The following is a 19,720-nucleotide window of genomic DNA, read 5'->3' on the forward strand; positions in this document are numbered from 1 at the left end:
CGACTTACAGTAAGTACAGGGATCGAACCGGAAACCTTCTGATTAATAGCCCGATTCCCTAACCGCTCAGCCATCTGACTCCCTTCTTTTTCTACATCGTGCACTGTGGTGCACTGCTGGTTACTCAGATTGTCTGTATGGTGTGTGTAATGTTGTGAGACTATCACCGTCCTTACAGACATGTCATGTCCATTCAGCTAAAGCTTCCCAAAGCTATTGTCAAATATTTTTAGCTGCTTCATCTTTTGACGCCCTTTCTCTATCATCTCATAGATGATCATTTATGATAAGAGCATCAAACTGCAGATGCTGTAAGCCCTGCATCTGATAAAAGGGAGGAATCAAGAGTCTGAATCGCTCCATAACCTCTACAATGTTGCACACTGCCCTCGATGTTACACCATTTGTTTGTTGATTAAGTTTATACACTACACAATGGACATAAAAAAAATTGTGCAAAGCATTACGAAATGTATTGTCCAACGTATTATGTTGGCTACACTACTTCATAGGCCTCATAAAGATAGGCCACAGAAATCGGAAGTTCAAATGACTGACTTGTGTGATGACTCAGTCATTTGCACTTCCGATTCCTGTGGCTTTATCGATTTCACTAGCAGCTGTAGGCGACGTGTTGTTTCTTAAGTGAATGTTTTGTCTCAATCTGGGATTCGCATAGCTGCCGTTATTTTGGACGTTTTTTGTTTAGGTTAGCTAGCTATCAAAATATTGCCAAGATTTTAAATTTACTAGCTAACACAGCATACTCGTCGACGTCATATGCTCTATAGCAAAATAATGAAAATGTATTCTCAAACAAATTGGTGTCCGAAATCATATATTTCTTTCACTTACACCCTATGCAAGGCAGTAGACTAAGATAGTGGTTCTAATTTAGGAAATCGAGAACAGTTTATAATAAATAGTTCCTGCTTCCTGACAGCGTTTTTCGCATCGCCGCGCTGATTGCTTTTTCCCATAATGTAACTTGTTTGACCGTGGCAGAGTAATTAAAGCTTCTGTGGTGTAAGATTTGCCATGTTCACGGTAGATTGAAGAGTTAAAAAACAGATACAATTAAATCTAATTGATTTGTCATTGATTATTATATTCGTGATACAGGCTGTATTAAAACTTGAGCAAGGACACAACATCTGCGCAGAACATAGCAGGCACTTGATGATTTTGGACATCCCAGCTTTCCAAATTTAAATTTAAATTTCACTGCAACATTGGATGGATAAACTTAATTTAAATTTTAAATAGTGATGGTGGATTTCTACAGGTTGCCAAGGTAATTCTTTGCAGAGTGACTACCGGTTTCACGGTTGAGGTCCTGAGTGAGGACTAACACGGTGGAACAGCTCTGCCAAGAACCCTCTCAGATGAACGTCCTAGAAGCGACAGACCCTGGGCTTTCCCTGAACTTACATCAGACTGTTTCATGCCATGCCGACCCTGCCCTGCCACAACATGTTAGCTGCTCAACATGAGAAGGACCAGGGAACTTTGGTTGGATACGACACATTTTCCATTTCGGCCACACACACTCCACTGATTCACCGACATACTCTTCAGCGCTCTGTACTGTAAGTCTCCAGTTGTGAAGATGGGTGCAAGTTCTATTGGATTGCAACTGGATTTCTCCTCCAGTGCAGGTCACACACTGTGTGTGTGTGTGTGCTGTATCTATGTCAGGGCATTGTGCTGGGTCTCACTGGAGTAATCTTTGCAGTGGGTTTAGTGCGTGTGTACGTGGGGGTTAGAATGTGTTGGTGATTAATATGGATATAAATTGCAAGCAAAAAAGAGGACATTCTAAACTGTCACCAGCTTTGAGAATTGAGATTTCTGCCTGAAGTATTTTGGGAGATTGATTTCCTACAGTATATTACCGCTCTGTGGAAGAGGATGGAAGACAAATATACATCTAAACTGGCTCCCGCTGTCGACTTTGGAGCAGGGATGTTCCTAGTTGTGGTAGGTGAGTATCAGGTTTCTATTTACCCTTGTGCAGAATACAGCTTTTCTGTGTTTAACCTTGAAACTACTGCTTTGAAACTGCCAGGACGGATGCATTAAGAACAGAAAGTGTTAAAAGAAGAATCACATTCTCATAGCAGGGCTATTTGGATTCAGTATTGCATCTGTACATTTGCTGTACAAATGTAAAGGACTTTTTTTTCTATCACATCATTACTTTCATTAAAAAACACAAGGAATTAGCTTAAGTCTCAGGCTTTTCAAACATCTGGGAAAATAATAGCCCAAGAATGTCTGAGAATGTACAGCCTAGGCTATCGCTACTGTAAATTATTTACGCATACATTTTTAGCTTTCTACAAACTATGTCTGTGAATTCAAGATGAATTATGAAACAAAAAAAGATTATGTGAGTAATACTTCTGTTCAAAAGGTATTTTCTAACATCTATGACATTATCTATTTTCTAGTGAATGAGTGCAGTTATATACAGTACTTTGCAAAAGTCTTAGGCACAATAAAAATAAAAAAGGTTAAGGAAAAATGCTTTAAGAAATAATGAAATTTAAAAATGTAACAAAAAGTTTAGCAAAATTGCACTTTTATACTGCTGCACAGATAAAAAATTATATTACATATATTTCTTTGATTAAACGTTGCATTTAAATCTGATACACTTAAACTAAAAAATGCAGCAACATTACATTTAGATTTACTATAATTCTAATGTATTTTTACTACCAATAGGTACGGTACAAAACTTTCTGCATCACTATTAGTATCCTCATCTGCCTCCTCACCGACAAGACACCAGAGATGTCGCCTACTAATTAATAAACTGATTTGCGCAATTCCTGTGTTGTTCTTAATTACGAATTAAATAATAATAATAAAAGCTGCCCTTGTGTACACACCGCCCTCATCGAAACATGTAATTCAAGAAAAACTGTAGCATTTAATTGAAGAAATACAGTATAACACATTATTTGTGTAAAAAATCTTGGGTGCCCAAGACTTATGCACAGTACTGTATATTTTGCTATTTAGTAATTACGTGAAATTATCAAATGGTTCGGTTGTTGTCACAGCAATATACTTTATATATTCCTTATGCCAAGAAAGTAAATTACAAAGCACTTTATAAGGCTATTACTCATTGTGAAAATTGCCACAGAGATACAGTAAACCCTATATACACTGTAGATGTGATGACATACTGTCTACATTTTGTTTTCTATTCCTATGTGGTTGATGGTGTCAGATCTAAATGCAAGTAGTGTTTTGTTGGTTGCTGTTAGCTGAGGTAAATGGTGTGGCCCAAAAGGGATTTACATACACATCTGAGTCAGTACAAAATATATTTTGTAGAATAGAGTATCGAAGAAATAGACAAAGATTATTGTTGAGTTGGGGCAAATATCCAAATAGGTGAGGGATGTCATACTCAAACATATCAATACAGTACATCAAACTATCCATCCATCCATGCATCTATTCATCTATCTACCCATTAGCCTAGAGACCATTAACTCTCTTGGGAAAGCTGTAAGAGCTGAGATAATAAGAGTGATTAACTCCTCAGACCTGATCCTGGGGTCCTCTGCCTCTCCCTGTGGGTTTGATCATGAATCCTTTTCCACAGAGTGACTGATCACCCAGATACCATCTCATTTTAGAGTGGGTGTCAGGTGGCTGAGCGGTGAGGGAAGCGGGCTAGTAATCCGAAGGTTGCCAGTTCAATTCCCGGTCATGCCAACTGACGTTGTGTCCTTGGGCAAGGCAATTCACCCTACTTGCCTCAGGGGAATGTCCCTGTACTTACTGTAAGTCGCTCTGATAAGAGCGTCATGTAAATGTAAATTTTACCCACATCATCCCCAACTGCCTCCCTTTGAGGGTCTCTCTTCATCCAAAACATAATTAATCTTAATAATAATAATATTTTGAATTTCTATAGCTCCTTTCCTGAGCTCAAGGACGCTTTACAATGGTAGTACAGTACAAAAACATGGACAAACAACATGTCAAACAAAGAACAAACACTGATACTTGAGAGTGTCCGTTTGTTATGCACCAAGTGTGTCCCTTTGTCACTGACTACGGACTGCTCTGACGGATACATGGTGATGTCGGGCTATTTTAAAGTTACTGTAGACTGCTGTAGCCAAAACTATTTGTCCTTGTCCTATTATCATCCTTAATATAATCTGTTTGGACAAAAGGTGACAGATGTTTACTGTTTCAGATGCAAATACATTCAGTGGCATTCACACACAAATTAGAGGAATATATTATTTTTCAGAATCAGAATCAGAAAAGGTACAGGACCATAATTATTGAAGCCCTGTCATATTAGAGTCAGGTGGCTGAGCGGTGAGGGAGTCGGACTAGTAATCCGAAGGTTGCCAGTTCGATTCCCGGTCATGCAAACTGACGTTGTGTCCTTGGGCAAGGCACTTCACCCTTCTTGCCTCGGGGGAATGTCCCTGTACTTACTGTAAGTCGCTCTGGATAAGAGCGTCTGCTAAATGACTAAATGTAAATGTAAATGTAAATATTACATTTCAGGGTAAACTGTTAAGAGTCTAGTCTCTTGTAAATGTTCTATAATTTTCTCTTAGAAACATTACAGTTGGACTATGTGTACAGTACATCTCTAAATCTTTGTCTTTTAGTCTCATTAAAAAGTTCTTGTTGACCCTGCCAATCTCTGTGTTCCAACGGGAGAAACAAGGGTTTAGAATTTGAAGAGACCACTCAACAGACTAATCAGCTTCTGAAAGTGCCCATGAATAGTCATGAGAAAGATGTGCTTCAAGATTCTTTGGAAAAACAACCATACAGCATCTTAAGGCCCGAAAAAAATCATCTTACAGGCTCTTCAAAAGTGCACATCTTCTAAGAGCCTTCACATGAAACATATTGATAATAACAGCTTCACAATTCCAAGGAGCAGGGTTCTACTGGAGAGGACCAAAGAGGCATTCCTCGCCCCTTTATGTCACACTTAACATCTGAAAACCAAAACAACACTGTACCACACAAGGCAGTTTGATCACACATTGTCCGTTGATAGTGTTACAGAGCAGAGCCTCCCTCAGGAGAAGGAAGTGGTGCTTGCCTGATTCCACCTGAAACATGGTATCATCTGCTGGAAGCCTCAGTTATACTGTTTGTTTTCTCTTGGCCCAAATCAAATGCTTAAGGTGGTAGAAAGGAATATCTATGCCAGGTAAAACTGGGTCATTGGAGCGAAATATGGTACTTTGCTTCTGCCCAACGACTCGAAACGGTGCTTCACTGAACCGTAAAGGAGGACTCAACCAGGTGTCCCTTTTCAGATGCCCTGAGGAGGACCAGCCTTCAGGAAGTGCAGGGTTTCTCCCTGATGGCCAGTATGGTGCAACCTGTGTGGGCCTCCTCAACTGGCCTTTTACTTTCTCTCTCTCTCTCTCTCTCTCTCTCTCTCTCTCTCTCTCTCTCTCTCTCTCTCTCTCTCTCTCTCTCTCTCTCTCTCTCTCTCTCTCTCTCTCTCTCTCTCTCTCTCTCTCTCTCTCTCTCTCTCTCTCTCTCTCTCTCTCTCTCTCTCTCTCTCTCTCTCTCTCTCTCTCTCTCTCTCTCTCTCTCTCTCTCTCTCTCTCTCTCTCTCTCTCTCTCTCTCTCTCTCTCTCTCTCTCTCTCTCTCTCTCTCTCTCTCTCTCTCTCCTCTCTCTCTCTCTCTCTCTCTCTCTCTCTCTCTCTCTCTCTCTCTCTCTCTCTCTCTTCTCTCTCTCTTTCTCTCTCTCTCTCTCTCTCTCTCTCTCTCTCTCTCTCTCTCTCTCTCTCTCTCTCTCTCTCTCTCTCTCTCTCTCTCTCTCTCTTTCTCTCTCTCTCTCTCTCTCTCTCTTTCTCTCTCTCTCTCTCTCTCTCTCTCTCTCTCACATTCTCTCACTCTCTCTCTGTACACACACACGCAAATGAGATCTTTGACGAGGCAGATATCGAAATCTATATCACACTCATTCACTCTATATCATTCACTGCGAATCTCTCTTCCTCAAAATGGTATGCTAAGGTCCCTGGCTTCACTGCAGCAATGGAAAAAAAAACTCCTGCATTTTTCACAGAAGTTTTGTACAGATTGCGTTCTGGAAAGGCATTTTGATTCAAGTGTTTATGTGAGTAACATTACAAAACATAAACAGTGTAAGACCAGCATATGAACCTCACGTCATACATATGTCATACATAAGTCATACATATGTCATACATTGTTCTCAATGATTCACTGGGTACAACTTAACCACCAGGTGGTTAGTGAAGAACCATACAGTCTTTGGGCTCTTTCAGTGATTAATCCGCAGATTATTTTGATTCTCAAATGGAAATTGATTTAGAAATAGCACAACAACATGGTTTAATTAATTTCCCATCAGCCAATAGGTTTGGGGGGATAAATATTATACAAAGCAGATTTAACCCAGAGTTCATCACTCAAATCTTATTAATGGAAGAAACATGGATGGCAATCAAATTTCTAATGATGTTCCGTTCTCGTGTTTGATTGGATCCATGTTTGTCAATTACTGAAGTCAACATTGGCTACGCTGAGAGGATATCAAACAATGTCAAATAAAATGTACTGTTTAAGTAAAACACTGAATAATTGAGGCTGACTGACAGCTCCTTGACTGTCTGATGTTTATGAAACACTCTCAGTAGTTTTTCCATCATTGGACAAACGGGTTAGGTAGACTAACAACCTTTTCTGGTTTGTGTGAGGGAGTCAGGTGGCTGAACGGTTATGGAGTCGGGCTTGTAATCTGAAGGTTACCGGTTCAATTCCCGGCTATGCCAAATGACTTTGTGTCCTTGGGCAAGGCACTTCACCCTACTTGCCTCGGGGGGAATGTCCCTGTACTTACTGTAAATCGCTCTGGATAAGAGCGTCTGCTAAATGACTAAATGTGTAAACTGCTGTTGCAGAATTCTGAACCAACAAATGCAGCATAACCTGAGGAGAATTCACACCACATGTTACCCACGAGACTTACTCATAAAGCTACCACCCTCATAAAATGCCCCTTTCTCTCCCTACATTGAAAACAAAGCCTTGTTTTCTCAAAGAGAAAATATAACCAGAGCCACAGCATAAACAACAAGCAAGTGAAGACCGAGATGCAGGATTGTTATGCTAGTAATTAGCCCACCTACAGCATTGTCAGGACCTTTACAGTATTTTTCTCAACCTTTTCATGAAAGTACAGTTGAACAGTACTTTAGTGTTATATGCCCACACTGCTGTTCCATCTATTTACAATTTAATCTTTATCCTCCTATCTTTTGTTTTTCTGATTCTGTCTGTCTTTTGATATGCAAACATACATGCCAATGTCAGAATGCATTCAACTATTTCATATACATCTGAATAATATACATCCTATTTTATTTCGATCTTCGTATATAGATGCATCCTTATCCTAAAACGTAGTTGTGAATACCACAAACATTCTGAGCTGGGTGTATCCACATCTGGTAAAATGCTCCCATGTAGAAATAAGAATAAGATAATTTTCTTCCTCTTGATAATGACATGGTTCGGAAGCATACAGATTCTGTAGTATTGATTATAGTGTTGCGCTACCACAGGGATAAATGGGCCATAGATTGGTTGTTTGGCCAATATAAACCTACACTGCTGACTCTATATGGAAGTGGTGGAAAACCATCTGTGTAGAACAGAGGCTTGAGCATGGGGTGATTGTTCTGTGTAGAACAGAGGCTTAGGCACAGGGTGATTGTTCTGTGTAGAACAGAGGCTTGGGCACAGGGTGATTGTTCTGTGTAGAACAGAGGCACAGGGTGATTGTTCTGTGTAGAACAGAGGCTTGGGCACAGGGTGATTGCTAAGGAGGGAGTGTACGCTATGCCTTCTTTAAGCAAAGGTTTTCAGGGTGAAATGCAGCGTTTCACTTTTTGTATTCGCTTTTTAGATTGAGATTATATAGTATATATGCTCGCGTTTGTGGCTGCCGCATAACATTGACAACATAAGTCCAACTCCTGTCAGTTTAATCATGCATGGTATTTCAGAGTTTTGCAGTCTTCATCAAGTGGACTCAAGCAACAAGCAAATTATGGATATTGGAATATTTGATCACACCTTAACACATTCTTTATCACATACTGGCACACATTTATTGAAAGGGTTTTAATATGTATAGTATTAGATTAATAGAAAATGTTGAGTGAATTTAATGGAAAGCTTATAGTATGAAATCTCACCCTCATTCATTCTTTCCTGCAGTATGTGGGTGTGCAACAGTTCTGTTAGCGTCTTCAATGCTTGTCAGATAGGCTATCTGTTCCACAACCCCATCAAATTAATGAATCGCTCATTTCAGGTTTTCCACTTAAAAGGGGTTAAACAAAGGTAAACTCACTAATCCTTATCTCAATTTACAGGGAAATCTGTCAAGTAATGGAAAACGAATCGTTTAAAGTAAATGGTTACCATTATACTAGCGTATAGTCTACCAAGGGATACTCTTCATAACAGGGGCGTAGCCACGTGGTGGCCAGGGGGGGCCACGGCCACCATTGGTCAGAGAATGGCCACTATGCTGCCCCCCCAACTTTTTTTTTTTAAACGCTCCTGAACAGAAATGGTATAAAGCTGAAAAAATGCATTAGTATTTTTTTTATAAAGTCGTCTTATATTGTAATTTGTCACTTACGCTACCAGCCCCATATTCGCAACATGTTGGGCCACGCCCCCATCAACAGCCCATTAGAAAACTGCTGCTCTGAGTGATGCAGTGTGTGAGTTTTAAAATAGTAGTTTTTGACAATCAAGTACCACCTCAAATAAAAGACTGGCCAGAGCTGGCCCTCCCAGAAATAATGTCCTGGCTATGCCCCTGCTTCATAACCTTATCCAGCCTATAGCTTTGTAGGCAGCTAAAATCAAGCAATCTGACTGATTCATAGTCATAACATATTTTTTTGCACAATGTATCACTCAGTTTCTGACAAAAATATATTGCTTAACAAACAATAGGCTAGTAAGCTTGTTCGCAAAGTTAACTATCTAACAAAATGTCAAATAATAAAGGAAAAAATTATGCTAGCTGCTTGTGTGCACGATGCATAGCAACCGTCTCTCACTACGTGTGGGAAGTCAGAAGAGCCGACGTTACAATATAAACAGTATTATTTAGGAATAAAAACTATTGAACTTGCAGTGTCTATTTTCAAATGGCCATACTTGGTGACCCTTTTATAAAAGAAAAAGAGTCACTGTGAGATAGGGGCTTTGCATCAGGCTGATTAACGCTAGCTTTCATGTGGCCAAAGACCTTGGCCTGTTGCAGAATAGGTTTGTTGTAAATACCCTGACATTATTTGTCTCATTTCTATTCCAAAGGCTTTGGATGCTTCTTACTTCAATTTAACTTTACTTGCGCCTTTTATATATATGCACAAAGCATTGTTACCTTTGTTAACCTATGTTGCGAGTGAAAGAGTTTTGTCCTTCAGAAATACACACAATGATAGATGCTGTGGATCTGGACAATAGGTTTTCGTAATAGATGTCCATAGTCAATGGGAATTTCACATGACAATATATAAGGAGAATGTATTTTAATCTAAAAGTATGTCATAGAAACAGGATGACTGAACGTGGTAGAAAGGTAATAGAACAAGCTTGGTATGTCCAGTTCAAATTGTGTTTTTAACCGGCATGAATACCTTCAATTCACTGACATAACCCTACCGATAATAGTCAGAATCAAACATACTGTAGAGATAGTTCCTTTTGTAGGGCTTTCTATACCCTTTGTGACATGGCTATGAATCAGGATTTTCTTTTTAACCGATTGTTGAAAGGATGTTGGGTGTCGAAGCATCTTGAAAATGAATGCAATAAATCCTTAAACGGATGTGATATTTTAGTGTCTTGTTTGTAAGTGTAAGTGTTTTAGGTACCGGGCTGCTCGTTGCTAGGAGAATAATTGCTATGGATACGTAAGATGCCAGAGTCTCAAAAAAGACCTGAAGGGCATGTTCCATTGGGTTCTGCTATAATACTGTACAACACAGAACTAAAGATAATCTGAACTCCCATCCAAACATAGTTAACCGTAAGCTTAGATTCAGGGGAAATCAGTGGTTGTGTAATATTTACATTTAGTCATTTAGCAAACGCTCTTATCCAGAGCGACTTACAGTAAGTACAGGGACATTCCCCCAAGGCAAGTAGGGTGCCTTGCCCAAGGACACAACGTCATTTTTTGCACAGCCGAGAATCAAACCGGCAACCTTCTGATTAGTTGCCCGATTCCCTAACCGCTCAGTCATCTGACAGAGCGGTTAGAGCAGACTGTGCTCTACCCTGCTTGATAATCCACTGTTGATCAGTGGAGGGAGCTATTTGTTTCCAATGAATGATCAGTTGGGATGAATCTAGCTCTGGTCTCTCTCTCTCTTTCTCCACCCCTCTCTCTCCCTTTCTCTCTCTCTCTCTCTCTCACATTCTCTCTTTCTCTCTGCCCTGCAGCGATTCTGTCTATCCTGGGAAACGCCGCGGTGTTAGTCACGTCTGTCCGTCGCCAGACCCTCCTCAAGGCCCCGGAACTGCTGACGGTGAACCTGGCGGTGACGGACATCGGCATGGCCCTCAGCATGTACCCTCTGTCCATCGCCTCTGCTTTCAACCATGCATGGATCGGAGGGGATTCCTCCTGTCTTTACTATGGTCTGATGGGAATGATCTTCAGTGTGGCCAGCATCATGACCCTGGCTGTCATGGGATTCATCAGGTACCTGGTGACAGGAAGTACGCCCAAAACAGGTAACTTGACTTCCTGCTACAGTGTGGGGGCGGGAAAGTCTTTTCTGGAAGGTCCAGTCTTCTGGTTTGATTGGCTGTTCAGTTTTTACAGAGAGTTGTTTGAGAATGTCTAATTCAAGAAATTCAGTGCAAAAATATTTTTTACTGATTTTTACTAACATGATTCCAGTATTATGTTCAAATCCAAATGCGTCAGATTGAATTTACTTGACTCTCACTGTAGTTTGCTGACTGGTAAATGAGAAATGATATCAACAAAGCTAGTTGATAGCTTTGAAGTCTTGCACTGTCCATTTCCATATCTTATGTCAAGAGAACACATGTTCAACAGGGGTTTTTAATGGGAGTCAGGTGGCTGAGCGGTTAGGGAAGCGGGCTAGTAATCTGAAGGTTGCCAGTTCGATTCCCGGCCATGACAAATGGCGTTGTGTCCATGGGCAAGGCACTTCACCCTACTTGCTTCGGGGGGAATGTACCCCCACGTCTGATAAATGTAAATGTAATGTGCTGACGTATTATCAAAAAGTGCTGCGGATAAATCAAGCTTTGGATTGATGTCAGACAGGAGGTGCAGTGATTAAAGTCATACATCAATGTCCTCAGATAAGCAGCTGTCAAATGCATGGAGAGCCCCTGGCAGTCCCAGCAGGAAACCTTCCCTTCTTGTTTGTACAAAAAGGAGGTTCATTCCAATAACATTCCATGACAACAGTGATGTGACTAAGATGATGATGACACTGAGGATGAAACTATTAAATATCACAACACTTCAGTGCATATACAAAGGCTGAAGCACAGAAAGCTGCATTATTTTCTCCAGATGTTAACTTCTCTAAATTGATGAGTATGTCTGAGATCATGTCTCACATTAATTGTAATCGGCACTTTCAATCCAACAAGATAAATCTTAATAAACGAAACGTTAGTTAGGCATTGTAAAGTAATGCTGTCTGCTTCAATGCAGTTTCGCTTCACCTCGGTGCCAGACAGACCACCCTGTCCAGAACCTCAGGAGTGATGGCCGCCACTTCAGCATCTCTTTCTGTCTGTTCCCCAGGTAACAAGTTCCAACGACGGACCATCACCGTGGTGATCGGTGCGATCTGGCTGTACGCGGCCCTTTGGGCTGTGTTCCCTCTGATTGGCTGGGGCGGCTATGGGCCAGAGCCGTTTGGACTGGCCTGTTCTGTGGACTGGGCTGGTTACCAGCAGTCTATGAACCGTTCCACCTTCATCATGTCGCTGGCCGTGCTGTGCACCTTCATCCCCTGCCTGGTCATCCTATTCTCCTACTTGGGGATCGCGTGGAAGCTCCACAAGGCGTACCAAGCCATTCAAAACAGCGACTTGAACTACGGCAACATAGAGAGGAAGATCACTCTGGTGGGTTGAGTTTTATTCATGATCATAGTGGGTATCTACAGCATAGAAGATGGATAAAATCCTTTGCAGACTCATTCCAAAAGTCTATGGGCGATTTTCATTATAGTATTTTTTTTATGTTTTCTTGGTGATGGATTGAAGCTTTCCCAGTTGATTATCATTCATACTTTGACTGACTTGAAAGGGAAATGTAGCAAACGATGCAGGTGCACTTAGGACCCAATATGCAGACTTACTAATTCCATCCTCCCGTCATCTCCCAGCTGATCAACTACTGATGTAATATTGTGTGATATGTGGGAGCAGTGTAGAGATACATATCCTGTCACCGCAAGTAAATAATCACATTGGTCAGGTGTGTGTGTGTGTGTCTGTCTGTGTGTCTGTCTGTCTGTGTGTGTCTGTCTGTGTGTCTGTCTGTCTGTGTCTGTCTGTCTGTGTTGTTTGTGTGTGTGTGCGTTTGTGTGCTTGCATGTCTTGAGATAAGATAAACCTTCAGCACATATATACTTAAAATTCAGGTCAACAGCTCCCACAACATTCAAGCTGTCAAGGCAGATGAAGTGTTTCTGTTGTCTAGGATCTACAATCAATGCTCTTATACTAACACATACCACTGTTAACCCATTGAAAAAAGGATTTCAGAGCAGAGATGGATGAAATTAAACAGGCGTCACTGTGTGGTTTCTGGACAGGGGAAGCTGTGATCTGAAAACCGTGTTTTACAGAGCAGACAATCAGAATCAGAATACAGAATCAGAATTTGGCTTATTCGCCACGTATGTTACACAAACACAGAATTTACTGTGGCAGGAAGGTGCAGACAATAAACATATACAGATCTTAAATTAAGTAAAAAAGGACAATAGTTTAACTAATTCTAAGAACTAAACCATTTTTCCTCGGCCCTCTGAACAATGCCAGAGACATCTCCACAATAATACGGGACACATCCTCCCCCAATATTCAAATATGGCCAAAATGTCCATCCCAATATATTGATATAAAAATATAAATAAAATATAGATGTGCTACACTACGACAGGCAACCAAATATTTAAAAAAGGGCTCAGGGCGGGACCCTCAGACTCCCCAGCAGATTTCGTCCCCCCCAATGTTGACTCGCATGGCTACGTCCTTGCTCCGGCCCATGTCATTTTCTGTTACAGACCGACCCGGCCCCATATTAAAGAAAGGAAACAAATATCTGGCCCTCGCAGAAAAAAAGATATAGAAAAAGAATAGCCTGACTCCCTAACCGCTCAGCCATCTGACCCCCCCTATTATTACTAATAGAGGACAATATGGTCTCCCTTGATTCAGGTTTGCACAAAGCTATCATTGAGTTTAAGCAACGCTATGTACCATTCCATATCTTCTGCATTTCTTCTGTTTTGAACAGAAGAGTGATTTTTGTCCTTGTAACATGTGCATCACTCTGCCTTGACATGAGTGAAAGGAATATGAATCCTGTGTGTCAGGAGGTAGACTGACAGACGGAAAATCTCTGGAAGATTTCCAGTGACATTGTCCACAAGTAAGTGACAGTTTGTGGATTTGGCTGATAACGTTGTTTATCCTCTCACATCTTCTCACATGAATAGACAGTCTGGAGGTCAATCTGGACTTGGGCACTACTTGCATCTTCTGGTTCAGTGGATACGTTGAAAGTATTCTCAAAACATTTGAGAGACAATGTCATACCATTCTATCTCTTTTCTCTTTTTTCCCACCCTCCCTCCCTCCCCTCAGATGGCAGTGTTGATCAGCTCGGGATTCATAGTATCCTGGGCCCCCTATGTGACCGTCAGCCTGTGGAGTATATTTCACACACCAGGAAGTAACAGCGTGACGCCCATAGTGAGCCTGCTACCCTGCCTCTTCGCCAAATTCTCCACCGCGTACAACCCTTTCATCTACTACATCTTCCGGCGTTCCTTCAGGCAGGAGGTCCGTCAGCTCTGCGGGCTGCTGTGCCCCTGCTCCCCCCGGCCCTCTCATGGAGAGAGGGACGAGTCCCTGCCGGGGAACAGCCCGGACCGACGCAGGAACCTGCGGAAGGACACAACCGTCACCTCCCTAGTACGGGAGGCGAGAACCGCAGCCACGGAGAGACAATCTGAGAATGAGATGATGAGCGCGTTTTAACAGGTGTGATAGCTGATCCAGCTGGTTCTATACAGTATGAATACTTTTCCAGTAGCTCCTCTCTTGCTCTCTCCATGTTGTTGGATCAGTCAGGTCTAGAGGGTGGGAGACATGCAGGGGGGAGGGGAATGCAGTGAAGCCCTGGAGCAGATCCGGCCTCTGAGGCAAGACGATAAGAGGGAGTTCATCTGTTTACCTACAGGGAAACAGTACCATCATTTTACACCAACTTTACACTAACTGAACACCAATGTTACACCATGCAGACCTGAAGAAAGGGCCATGGGAGGGTGGTGCAGCAGCTATTTTGAATGTCATAGCCTGATGCTTGGGAACTCAGGAATTACAGTAAAAACAGTGGATAGTACTGTCTATTGTCATTCTGTGTTTTAAATAGGACCTTTTTTTGTGGCCACACTGTGATTGTAAGAACATGTGAGAGTGTATTAAAAGACCGTGATAGTAACGTGATTCTCGCTTTTTCTCTTTCTCTCTGTCCCTCTCTCTCCCCCACTGTGAAGTATTCACTTGCCTCAAACGCACAAACGACAGTACTGATTTATACATATACTGCTGACTGCCACTCTCCGTCTGTTTCTCTGCTTCCCGCTCCCTCTCTCACAAATCTGTGATTACTCTGTGATTATCTCCTCACCTCCCCCTGTCCAGACTTAATATATCTCCTCATCTCCCCCTGCCCAAAGAGATCCTGTGTGTGTGTGGAGACTAAGGTAAAGTTATTTTCTCAACAGGGGTCTGAAATTGAAAGAAAAGGTGCATTCAGGTACGAGAATGTACAAGAACGTAAACCTGATTCATGTCGTTTATGTCAATTATGTCAGTTATCATCAGGAGCTCGTATCTGTTGCGTCGTTTGTCTAATCTATTCTGACCACATGGAGCTGGAGCTTGGGTTTAATAGACTCCAGAAGATTGGCAAGACATGTAAGATTCAACAAGCAGTGTAACTAATTGAAGTGAGAAAAAAAAAAATCTAACCGAACGATAAAGGAAATCCCTGCTATATAATAGAAAAATAGTCGTTTCTTACTTTCCTTGTCAATTTGATTTAGGTCCCACTTGAAATGTTTCCGCATTTTGTAAAGTAGTATACCAAAAATGTTATGACCATCAATAAAAAGACAGGGCCGGCCCAAGGCATAAGCGAACTAAGCGGCTGCTTAGGGCCCCCGTGGCCACCAGAGGGCCCCCAAGAGCACATGAAATTACAGTTTAATGTACCATGTTTCTTCGCTGCTCTCGTTTAAACGCCGCACCAAAAATTAACATTGTGTAATAAACGCCGCCTCAGAAATACGGTAGGAGTAGCATGTCCTGAAATACCTAGTAGCAGCATGTCATTTTAATGAACATTCTCTTGTGTTGCACTAGGGGTCCACTGTTGGCTAAATATGTTTCAAATATCACATCAACATACCTTACTTAGCAAATTACTCTAGCTAGCTAGCTAGAGACTAGCTGTTAGTCGGCATTAGAAGGGAAGCTTACGAAAAAAGTACAGGTACAGCTGCGTGTCGTCAGCGTAGCAGTGGTAGGAGAAGCCATGGGAGGTGATGATTGGTCCAAGTGAGGTGGTGTACAGAGAGAAGAGGAGGGGTCCAAGGACGGAGCCCTGTGGGACACCAGTGGAGAGCTGGCGAGGGCCTGACAGTTTGCCTCCCCAGGAATAAACGGCTCACCAAAAATGAACAATGTGTAATAAATTGAAGTTTAATCGAAGAAATACAGTAATTAAGAACAAATAATAACAATTGGTGATGTCGAGGGGCCCACAAATAAATTCTGCTTAAGGCCCCATAAAGGCTTGGGCCGGCCCTGAAAGAAGGTATAGGTCCAGTCAGACCATATGTTATACCAATATGGATAATTCAAAATAGGAAGAACCTGCAGAGCTAATAATGCCTGTCAGAGCTGAGATTATATTTTAGTGATCTCTGTATTTCGTTTTTTTTATGTTTAGATAGTGACATAATTCTGCAGTTTGTCTTGGGTTTACCTTATCACAGTCAGGGACATGCTGGAGATGCAGTGTAAACATACCACAGCTAGAGAATTCCAACTAAGAGGCACTGCAAATAGAACCGAGGTCCTTTCATCCTTTACATGCCAAGATAGACACAGAGGAGCGAAGGAGAAAAAGGGAAAGAGTAGCTGTGACTTATCTTCGCCCTAAACAGCACGCAGTTCCTTCTAATGAAGCTTAGCGCAAGTTCAGTCAGGCAAGACCGCTTCCTGCACTCGGGCATCTTCGACAATGTTTCACTACTAACTCCCCCCACTAAGAACACTTTTCTTTCCCTCTCTGGGCTGTCATATGGTTCAGTTCGATTATCGCTCCCGTCTATCAATTAACGCTATCGAAGAATCACATGATCGTGCCTTTAAATAAGATTCCCTCCCCGTGTAGTTTGTCCAGGTTATCAAGTGCGCGACCCTCCACCTCCCCGTCGCCGCCCGGTTCCCGTCTCTGTCTTTGACTCGTTGGTCGTCGGCTGCCGCCACCAGTGTCTGGACTCCGTGGGGGATTCTTCTCGGATGCTGGGCAGGCGCCCTGTGATCTATTATTCCCCATGGGGTCTAAGCTCCAAACATTGTAGTACAATTATCATTCTGTAATAAACATCACTTTACTCATACCAGGTCTCTCCTGATTGAAAAATGGTTTGATGTTTTTTTGTATCTGGGTTTAGCTTTGCTTTCTCCATCTAGCATCTCATGAAACATACATTTGAGAGATGTGACAGATGCCACCACTTGCAGTCCTTGACTGTCTTGGCAAATCAATATGTTCTTATTTAAACGATCGATATGCACACCATTGACAAATCTGTCATTACTAAACTAATTATATAGATTATTTTTGAAGATCAGTCTTTCAAAGTTTAAGATGGTCCAGGTGGGTTGGTCTGAGAACCAGCTCCCTTGTGTATCAACTGTGTGAACTGGTCACCGGTTGCATTGACAGTAAACGAATGAAACATTACATTATCCATTATCCATGATCCATACAGGGAGTCAGGTGGCTGAGCGGTGAGGGAAGCGGGCTAGTAATCCGAAGGTTGCCAGTTCGATTCCCGGTCATGCCAACTGACATTGTGTCCTTGGGCAAGGCACTTCACCCTACTTGCCTCGGGGGGAATGTCCCTGTACTTACTGTAAGTCGCTCTGGATAAGAGCGTCTGCTAAATGTAAATGTAATTTATGTATGCCTTTCATTTGTTTCTGCTGATGTGTTGTAGTTTCAAAGCCCACCGCGCCCATGTTAACCCCCAAAGTGCCAACTACCATCTCTCTGTTCTCTCTGGAGTGTTGACCCTGTGTAATGCAACTGCAATCACACTTCCCTCCGTCAGCTCTCTGCTACCCTGCACGACAGCCTCAGCCCCATCCTCTTAGATTACTGTCTGGATCAGCGGGATGGGTGCTGATAGTCCGGCAGCGGGCCTTACTGTCGCCTGCTCCCTCTCCTCTCCAATCAACGACTCTTCTCCTTGTCTTTCGCTCTCTGCCTCATCTTCTCTGACCTCTACAGCCATTGGAGCAAAACCCAGAGGCCGAGAACAAGGGATTAGATGGGGGGAAAGGGATGTGAAGAGAGTAGAAGAAAGGAAAGTAAGAGAGAGGTGGGATTATGAAGAAGATGGTGATGATAATGGCACAGGTGCATGAAGATAATGACGTCCTCTAGTAAATGTTCCCAAAATCATCACTGAGTCATTACCCTCACATCGCTTTGATTGCTTACAAATGCATGCATGTGCTATATGACATGCGCACAATTAACTAGTGTGAGAGGAGTCATTATATTAGCCCATTAAGCAAACCCATCAGAGGGAGAGAAATCTATTCCATAGTATTATAATAATTATAATTTATGAAATAATAATAGCTTTTTGTCTTGTTATCATTAAAACATGCATAACGCACGTTAAGGGCACATTTAATTAGGTTAATTTTAAGTAGTCTACAAGTCTGGCATTCCAATTAAGTTCACATGCAACTATGACATTGCTGAGCAACCTTCACTCCTTTTGGTCTCTACACCTCTTCTCTCTTCTTTGGTCTCCACGTCTTTCCTCTCTACTCTAATTATGTCCTCTTCTTTTCAACCATGTTCTCAATGTATCTTCTCAGAGGGGTGTTTCCAGAGGGGATTAGCTCCAGTATAATCAGGCCTGGGAGAGCTGTGATCTTTATGGAGGATGCGTGAGGAGATGGCAGTGTGGGAAACATCATCGTGCTGTTACAAATCAGAAGTAACAGCTCAAATCAGCAGCTGGAACACGCTTGCATGATGTAAACTCCAAATCTCGACCACAATATCTTCAACTGGATACACATATCTCATTAACTTCATTAACTTAATGTTCTTCGATCTAAGATTATTGATACAATGGGGATTAGTTTGACCTAAAGGGGAAGCTCTTGAAAGGGTCAGTATTGTATATAATGTGCTAATGAAGCAGCTTTTTGACCTTTTTCTGTTTAGATCTTTTGTTATTTACAATCCATTATGGAGAAGAATGGATTGTAAATAACAAAAGAAACCCAGAGCGACTTACAGTAAGTACAGGGACATTCCCCCGAGGCAAGTAGGGTGAAGTGCCTTGAACAAGGACACAACGTCATTTTGCACAGCCCGGAATAGAACCGGCAACCTTCTGATTAGTAGCCCGCTTCCATAACCTCTCAGCCATCTGACCCCCACATATAAGACCTGATGTGTTTTGGAGTCTCATCACTCGTCTGTGCTCTAGCACACAGTGTCTTCATATTTTCCATAACAGCGATCAGTTTGTACAGTTATTAAAGTTGTTGTCAACTACTGTTTGTTTGAAAATGTCATCAATGTTGTCTAAATGTCAATCCACAATGAAAATTAAATCTGCTGTGTTGCTATTTAAGACAATGTGTGCCTAAGCATCACTTGTGTGGTTAGTGGGGGGGGGGGGGGGGGGGGGTTGTGTGCAACGGCTGTGTGAATGTAGATTGTCGCTAACCGCACCAAAGGCCTTCACATGCTAATTAAAGGTATCTGCAATTTGGCTGTGTATGAGCATGCACATTTGTATTCTAATTCTGACTGATCAAACACATATTCTAGGGAAACTAATTTAGTGTTATCAGACTGTAAGTAGATAATCGGAAATTACTGTGTTTTTGCTTCCAGTGAATGAAAGCGTGATCTTTAACATTTGTTCTGTTATTGACTACTTTTCGATCATTTACCACAGTTTAATTGATAGACTTCATTGGAGGGAGTTGGGAATTTGGGGGACACCCGAGAGCGAAACTGTTCACAAGGTCTCAATTTGAATAGCGTTGAATTGTAACATCCCAGACAGACGAATG

The 19,720-nt window shown here is 41.9% G+C and overlaps 1 protein-coding gene across 1 annotated transcript; it reads left to right on the plus strand.

Moving 5' to 3' along the window:
• The first annotated feature begins 1,911 nt into the window (after positions 1-1,911).
• Positions 1,912-14,347, plus strand: opn8a (opsin 8, group member a). Its single transcript, XM_067241649.1, has 4 exons — positions 1,912-1,984; positions 10,523-10,816; positions 11,874-12,199; positions 13,952-14,347. Exons 1-4 carry the CDS (start codon positions 1,912-1,914, stop codon positions 14,345-14,347), a joined length of 1,089 nt encoding a protein of 362 aa, XP_067097750.1.
• The last annotated feature ends 5,373 nt before the right edge of the window (positions 14,348-19,720 follow it).

Source organism: Osmerus mordax, chromosome 8 (assembly GCF_038355195.1).
Source record: "Osmerus mordax isolate fOsmMor3 chromosome 8, fOsmMor3.pri, whole genome shotgun sequence".
Lineage (NCBI taxonomy): Eukaryota > Metazoa > Chordata > Actinopteri > Osmeriformes > Osmeridae > Osmerus > Osmerus mordax.